At 33.1% G+C, this 8,521-nt stretch overlaps 1 protein-coding gene across 1 annotated transcript in view; it reads right to left on the minus strand.

The window, feature by feature from the left end:
- The window catches only part of LOC133175493 (all-trans-retinol 13,14-reductase-like), a 9,042-nt gene extending 629 nt beyond the window's left edge, over nt 1–8,413 (minus strand). Inside the window, exons 1-11 of the mRNA XM_061310599.1 lie at nt 8,168–8,413; nt 6,600–6,782; nt 6,181–6,290; nt 5,861–5,998; nt 5,451–5,655; nt 4,919–5,116; nt 3,597–3,716; nt 3,319–3,439; nt 3,025–3,155; nt 1,511–1,677; nt 1,142–1,301 (exon numbers count right to left, since the gene is read on the minus strand). Coding sequence (XP_061166583.1) covers nt 1,142–1,301; nt 1,511–1,677; nt 3,025–3,155; nt 3,319–3,439; nt 3,597–3,716; nt 4,919–5,116; nt 5,451–5,655; nt 5,861–5,998; nt 6,181–6,290; nt 6,600–6,782; nt 8,168–8,390 — 1,756 coding nt within the window. The 5' untranslated portion in view covers nt 8,391–8,413. The remainder of the gene's footprint in view (nt 1–1,141; nt 1,302–1,510; nt 1,678–3,024; nt 3,156–3,318; nt 3,440–3,596; nt 3,717–4,918; nt 5,117–5,450; nt 5,656–5,860; nt 5,999–6,180; nt 6,291–6,599; nt 6,783–8,167) is intronic.
- Between the last annotated feature and the right edge of the window lie 108 nt (nt 8,414–8,521).

The raw sequence follows: 8,521 nt of genomic DNA on the forward strand, positions 1-8,521 counted from the left end.
GCATAACGGGCGAAGCATAAATTATCCCACGTTTCCAACTATCGTTGATGTCCCTGGCATACTCTACTAACTAGACAGTGATTCCTTATATTTCCATTTCATTGTGAAATAAAATTGTAAATTTAGATTTTAAAAATGTAGACTAATAGATTTAAATTACACGAGGCCTCACATGTCAATTTCAATAGTCCCCGCCCACTGACGTCAAACACAAAGACAGCTGCACGAGATTTACATGCATATTAGGGCTCCTTAGATTCAGACACAAAGACGGCCGCACGAGAATTACATGCATATTAGGCCTTCTTAGCTCCTGACCTTTCGCTTGGCGAAATTTGCATTCGAGTGGAATGATCAAGAAATCAACTCTCCTAACTTTGAAAGAGTTATCACAGAGAAAACAAATCGAAATGGAAATATTGTACTATATAATCCTATTGGGAATCACTAACATTGCCAATATCACAATTTTTTGTTACTTTATCTACTTAGACATATTGAGAACAGTTTAAAAATCATGAGACAATGATAAATATGATTAATTAGTTGAATATTACGAAAACAGATATTCGAGCAACGTGTCGTCAGACCTTAAGACAATTCTCAGCTAAAACACAGCATAAAATCAGTAATAGTCGAAAGTATCATAAAATACATCATCGGAAACCCACGGCCTGTCTCCCTTCTCTTATCTGTAATTCTAGAGGTCAGAGAAGTAAGACTGATCATGACCGTGGGTTTCTGATGATTCATAAAATAATTAGTCAGGAAATAGTAAACATGGTAATTACCTTAATAATTCAAGCTTACTGTTATGTATATGTATATCTTAAGTTTATTTACATGTATGTAGGCAAATCTTATGGTAAAGCTAATTGTAAAGTACTTCCTAATATACTTTATGAACCAAAACACAGTATAAACCTTTATAAAGAAGACATTTATCCAAACAAAAATTCTTACATATTTCCTAGAAAATCCCTAAGCATGAAAACAAACATTTAATAGTAACATCTTCTTGCATCCATTGAGGTCAACAAACAAAAAATCTCTCTAAGAATATGATAGAACAACATGATCTACCTTTCCTCCGAAATGAGAAAAAGCTTACTACAGGTACTTAACGTATACTAAAACCCACCAGTCAGATAGAGTCCTGGAATGTCAGTTTTTGGCCGAAGTTGGATGCTGACCTCTGGTAGAAATCTCACCATGTTCTGTTCCAATCCATACATTTCTCCATGTTGGAATCCTAGGTAGTACTTGTTACTGAGGGGAGTACCGACATCAAAGTACTCCACCTGGTAAAAAAAAATTAAAAAGTGAAAGCAGAATATCAGAGTCAATGTTTACATATACACATGTATGTCAAAGCATTTCAAGGGAGACAACTTTAACAATCCCACAACTGATTGTGCCTATTTAACATTTACTTAAAACATGAATTCTAAATACAAATACCAACAGCTTCAATTCATCATGAAAAAAGTGACAAAATTCAAACACATACTTTATTTTCCATTTTGGGGTACAATTTGATGCACTGCTGGAGCATCCTTCGTCCAATGGCATTTTTGATTTCTTCGTAATCCTCCCCTCTGTGCTTGACTCGGCCATCTTCCCAGTCCTTGAACCATTTGTAGTGAGACCAGGTGATGATCAAACAGGTGGATTTATCTGCAATCATGTTCATTAAGAACAACAATAGTTTGTTGTTGTTGTTATTGTTAGGGTTGTAATTTCCTCATCAAATAAACTAGAAAAATGACCAGTCAGCAAGGGCCCCGCTGAGGGTTAGAAATATAAGGGTGCAGATTAGGGGATGAGAATTTTACTTGATTCCAAAAAATTTCAAAATATATAAAGAATAAGCAACAGCAACTGCTAAATATCCAACAATCTGTAAATCGTATCCTTGTATTTACATAAGGCAGTAAAAAACATCATATCTATAATAACTCAATTAAATGTATATTTAAAAATGAATGAAGCATGTGTTTTCTAAAATGCCAGCCTTCAGTGAATGCAAATATCACCCAGGCTTGACCTTTACTTCAAAACAAATATCAGTTGCAGACAAAGGTGTTAATCTTAAAGTGACAGAAAGATAACCCTCTAAAATATTCTGCAAACCAGCAAGATAATCAAACCCACGGGATTAATTATACTGCTCTCTCAACCTTTTCTTCTAAGTTTACAATAAGAACTTTTTCAGCAATGATAGAATGAGGTTATTATCTGAATACCTGTTAAAATAAATAGTATTCTTGAATTTACATATGGCAGAAAAAAAAAAAAAGAAAAATAAAGAAAATAATAATAAAAACAATATCTTTATCTATATCTTGTTTTTAGAATTCAATAAAATCATAACTCATTTTGTATTTTAACAAAATAAAGTATGAACATTATTTAAATCCACATTTCAGAGAAGGTAAACATCATTCAGAATTTACCTTAACTTCAAAACAAACTTCATTTGCAGACAGAGGTGTTAATTAATCTCAGTGTGGCAGATAAAGATAAAGGCTTTGGATATTCTTCAAGAGGAAAGTTAATTAATCCCAAGAGACTCATTGCAGCCTTTCATAGTTTACAATAGGAACATTCTCAGCAGTTATCTCTCTTTGCCCATTCACTCTTATATAAAGTTAAGGAATCTACCCCACCACCCCAGCTCCAAACCAGATGACATAGAGAACCAAACTTAGCATCAAAATATGTCTTACTGCCTATTCAACCAACATACCAAATTTGAACTTAACTGGTCAACCCTAGAAAAAGTTATTAGAAAAAAAACAGAAAATTTGTGGACGGAAGAATGACAGACGGACAGACAGACAGACGGACAGACAGACAGACAGAGTGATTACTATAGGGCACCCGCAAATCCTAAATTGAATAACATTGTATAACACCAAAAGAAATACAAACAGGTTCTGGTTATAAGAGGTCATACTTTTAATCCAAGGAAACACATGCTCTAACAAAAATTTATATATACAAGGTGAACACTTTAAGTACCTGGATTTCTCTCGTGCCATGTTGGATCCTTGGCTGAGGGGAATGAAATAAACATCATGGGGACATCATGGTTGGGCAAATCCTCCAGCGACAGAGCATTGTATTCATTATATATTTGTTCTACATCTGGCCTGAAGTCAAAATATGTCCCAAATCATTCATTTCTTCAATTTCTTTCTTGTTTTTGTGTATTTGGTTACTGGTCAAAAATACTTAAGGAAAATTCAATTTGAACAGGTTCATATGTATAGTAATAGAGATTATAGATTAAATTACGTTCATACAAATGCATACCGGGTAAAATGCCAACAGTTATGGGCCTGGATTCCAAGTTCTTCTTTGGACCCCTTCAATCCCACAAACACAGTCAGAAAAGACACACTCTCTCCAACCTTGTTAATCATTGGATAAATGGCTGAAAAGGCAGAAGCACCATCACATTAAATCAAATGCAAAAGTCATATTTCCAAGTTTTTTAATACTACCAAAGGCCTACCAAGGACATTGAAGCCCATATATATGTCATCAGTTCAGAGAAATTCTAAAAAAGGCACTTATTATTAATAGATTACATGATTTTGTAGCCACTTCTTTTGGCAATAGATGAAGAAATGTATTGGATACTCCGGCATCAGAAACAATACGTTTGGCATATATCTCCACGTCACTGTCACCCTTCCTGAGTTTTACACCTACAATGTATATTAAACAGAAAATGAAAAGGTATCTTTTTAAACAATCTAGTGTGATATTATCAAATATTATTTTGCTTTAACTCTGCAGTGCAAATGAATTTAGGAACAAATAAAAATTGCTTGTGCTTCATGGAATAAGTTAAGAGTCATATTTCTTCTTTTAATTTAATTAACTTGCATTGGTCTTCACTGCATACATGTGATATGTACCGGCGGTACGCAAAGCCCATTCACTGTGTACCGACGGGACACCAAAATTCACGGAATATGAAAATTTGTACAGTATTTTGAATTTCTCGCTAAATGCCGCCATTTTCCTCTCATTCTCGCTCGCGAGACACTGGAAAACGTCACCTGTGTTTGACACTTGACCTTCTGATAATTGTGTAGTGTACACAAACCATCGCGTGTGAAGGTGTGAACTGCCAGTTGGGATAATTATCTTGCTATAAATCCGTATCAAGATACCCCTTTAGGTAGCTTTATTTTTAAAGGGGTACTTAATTATAACTGAACAAGATGTAAATTGGAGACATTGACTCTCACGTTAATACTATGTAAAGCTGGCAAACAAACTATCATCTAAACTACTGTAGCTTAATTAATAGCCGATTCATAAGAACATTGTGATTATAAAACACAATATATGATATTTTAAAGCATTCAAATCTCCATTACAACTTTTAAAATAAGACATTTGCAACAATATATAATTGTTGGTTTAGAAATAAGGTGCCTTATCAGAAGAATTTAAGCGATATTTTATACCATTTTTTGTACCGTTTTTTGATAGGCAGTGTACAGTTTTTCCACCCAAATTCCAGTTTTTTTATGGCTCCTGTTCAGTTTTGTTGTCTTTGACTTATCACGTGTATGTCACTGTATGTTCCACATAGAATTTTCATAATTAATTCAAGTAAATTTATACATAAAATTTCATACATCAATATTATCATTTACATGTATATTATTATTTTCATAAAATACTAATTTATTTATTAAACTTCATAATATTGAACATTAACTACTGGTTTAATCAGCCAAAACCCATTTTAACCAACAAGTTCTTGTCAGTGAGCGATAAAATTCAGAGTTGTCTCCCTTTAGCTCTGTTAAGCAACAGAAAATAAAAAATGATATAAATAACTGCCTTCAGAAGAAACATTATACAGCTATTCCTAGCCTCCTATTTGACTTACCAATGGCTCTTCCTTTGTCAGACATCAGTATCTGGGACACAGGGGCATTAACCAGTACCCTCCCATTCCTCTCCTCGATGACCTGAATCATCTGAAAAGCGAGTTCACTCGGTCCCCCTCTGATGTAATGGGCACCGGAAAAATAGTGACCCATGATGACAGAATGCAGACCAAATGGGGTTTTAGAGGGTACCACTCCTGGAATAATAATGCAATGATATTTTAAATGTCAATCTGAAATTCTGATACATGAAAGAATTTTAATTACATTGCCTATGTGATAATGTTCTGAAAAGTTTGATTATTATTATGGTGAGAGTGTGTGTATACATTCACACATTGTCAAGCAATTTTTTAAGGTTTATTTCAAGTTTCACTTTGTGGTATACTCAATGCCTGTCATTAATACATATGTACATTAAGGCCATATATAGTATATCCCCATCACTTTTCCTATCTTTCCACATGTGATGAGAACAAGGTTTATCATGGATCAGAAGTTGATCATTACAAAGGCTTAGAGGGCATTTACCATAATCTCCAAATATGTAGGAAAGTGTCCCTTTCAATTCCTCATCATTTGTGACACTGTCTAAAACATCTTTCAGGGTAACCTTTCCAAATTGACCATATGCCTTGAAGATGATGTTAATTAATCCAGTAGACACCAAAAGCTGTGCCAGCCATTTGGGGAGTACTTTAAGAACTACACATCCAGTGAAGAAATGTCTTGCTTCCTGAAAATACAAATCATTATGCCAAACTTTCTTTTTAGCTGAAAATCAAAAGACTTTACACTCAAATTAAATTGATACATTCTATTAAACATTAAATGTACTTAATGGCTCTAAATTTGAAATAAACTGCAATGTTTCCCATTTTCTTAAATCTGAAAAATACTTAATTTAAAAATGTCCTTCAAAGAAATCTTGGAATGATTACCTTGAGTAACTGGAAAAACTTATCTATTCCCTCCTTCTCCTTTGGAAATGCAGTTTTTAAATTCTCAATGACTTTTTCCTTATTTGATACAAATGGGTATTTTCTAACTTTTTCTGTCATTGGATCTCCTATTGCAACCTACAAAGTACAGTATCAGTAATCAAAAGCAAATCAAAGCAATACAACTGTGGATCTCCAAATACCAATTTACGTAAGTATATGATGTGCATGTATCTGGACCGAGTCTTAGGCATGTTAGCTTTTGTAGATTTGTTCGTTAGTTTCTACAGTGAATGTAAAGGCTCTGTTTGACTACTGACCACATCATAGGCTTCATCCATCAGTGGATACTCCACTTTTCCACCAGTCAGCTGATCCATCAGAATTCTGTTGTCATAAGATGGATCCATCTTTCCAATGTAATGAATACCTAAGAATGTTGAGAAAATATTCATAATGGATGTTTAATAACAAGATGCCTTATCTTAAAGTAATGAGATTGTAAATTTATTTATTTATTTATTTTTTGGTCTTGGTGTAAAATTATTAAATAATGACAAAACATTACCTAGTTGCAGACTAAAAATTTGAAAGGGGGGGGGGGGTCAGAAAAAAGCAAGAAAAAGTTTTGAGTACAGGTGATTTTTTGCTGTTTTAATTGGAAACAAAGGTGAATGGTGGAAATACTTTTTTTATCTATGCCTAAGGTTGAGCATTATAATGAAAACAAATTAAATACCTGTATCAAATTCAAATCCTTTATCAATGAAGGTATGACAGCAGCCTCCAGCCTGATCATGTTGCTCGAGAACCAGAACTTTCTTCCCTGCACGAGCAAGCAGTACCCCCACCTCCAGTCCCCCAATGCCACTCCCGATTATAATTGTGTCTAGATTTTCAGGAACTTTGTGGCTTTTGAATCCTTAAAAAAAAGAATACTACTAATACAGCACAGATGACTTAATGCTGTAGTTTGTTAATCCTTTGACTGATCACAAAATGATTTCAGAAACTAAGTGAATATTTTGAATTTGCAGCTGTATCTACTACAAAATGAAGTGTTATTATTTAAGTTTATGGAAAATGCACATGTTAATTCACTTGACAGACAAGAAATTTCCCTGTAGATGACATTACTCAAAATTGTTTCCTGATTTCTGCAAATATTCCAGTAAACAGTCTGTTTTATAAAATTTTTTAGTGCAAAACTGAAGATTTCTGTACAAAGACTTCAAAGTACTACTAAGTTAAAGCAATATGAGCAGCATTTTTAATAAGAATTTTATTTTGCTGTTAAAATGTGCTGTTATGATAAATCTGCATGTATTTTAAACCTTTATGATCAATTAGACTAAAATAAAGTATTAATTTTTTTCAGAAGAAAGGTTTCTGTACAATGGAATGCCTAGTATTTTATAAGAAATCAGTATTGTACAGGATGACAATAAAGTAATTTTGCTTCAATCAAAGCTTATAAATAGTTCTTCCGTCGCAAATATGAACAAAAGAAGTTTCTATTTGTTCTTTATTTCTGTCATTGAAATTGTAACTTACAATTTTGTCACAAAAATTTCCAAAATCAAAGATGCAGCTCATTTTGCTTTAAAATTTTAACATAACTCTATAAGCAACAGACTTGATCACAATAAATTTAATATGATATGTATATTAAACGACATAATTAAAAAAATCATTGATATTGAAAGTGATAGGAAATTAAAAAGTTTACCCTGTAACCAGGTGAAAACCTGTTTTGCATTTTATAGCCTATTTGCTTGAATGCATTCCAAGTATTTAATCTGTCATAATTATATGTAGACACATTAGTTCTCTCTCATGATACCAATACTTTAATTTATCAATAATCATGACAATAGCTTCAGTGTTTAAGAATGTTAATTATCTACATACATAGGCTATTTCTATATATAAAAAAATACATGACCATATTGCTTTAAATTTGTTCTTATGCTGAAAGTACCAAATAATTTGCTCATATGTGGATATGCATGCAAAATCAGAGGATTCATTTATCAGATGAAATTACTGTACATCAAAAATTCATTTCCATTCTAATCTAACATTAATATGTTCTCTTAAACCCTTTCCCTCTGCAGACAACAAATGTAGTTACATATCATTTCTGATAATATTATACTTTAATCTATGTTTGTTTGTTTGTTTGTTTTTCAAACAAGAATCTACACTTAAGTCAGCTGACTACTGTAGGCATCCTCTATGAAAATATATTCAACATAAAAACCACGCAATTAAGAGATCTTCATATCAAAATGATCATATACATACTCTGCTTTAAGATCTGATCACGGGTTTTCTGATCAGAGACCAATTCCTGCACTGGTTTTACGTGCTTCGCCGAGAAAGGATTTCTCCCAGGTTTAGGTCCAGAAAATAGAACTGACATTGCAAATATGAAAATATACAGGAGAAAAATTATACCAAGAATATACGGGTTGTCTGCAAGGTACTGGAGTACCTTGCCAACAAACGCAAGAACTCCTGTATTCATCTTCTTTGATTTCTGTGCTACAGGTGACTGACTACCTTTCGGATTTCCTTTGGCACATTGGCTTCTTGAACCCGATCCATTTACAATGCAAAATCACTAAAAATGGGTTGTATGAAAAATATTATCTACGG

The sequence above is a fragment of the Saccostrea echinata genome, unplaced genomic scaffold (assembly GCF_033153115.1).
Source record: "Saccostrea echinata isolate AGI-Se365-2 ecotype Australia unplaced genomic scaffold, CSIRO_AGI_Sech_v1 ptg000062l, whole genome shotgun sequence".
In the NCBI taxonomy this organism is placed as follows: domain Eukaryota; kingdom Metazoa; phylum Mollusca; class Bivalvia; order Ostreida; family Ostreidae; genus Saccostrea; species Saccostrea echinata.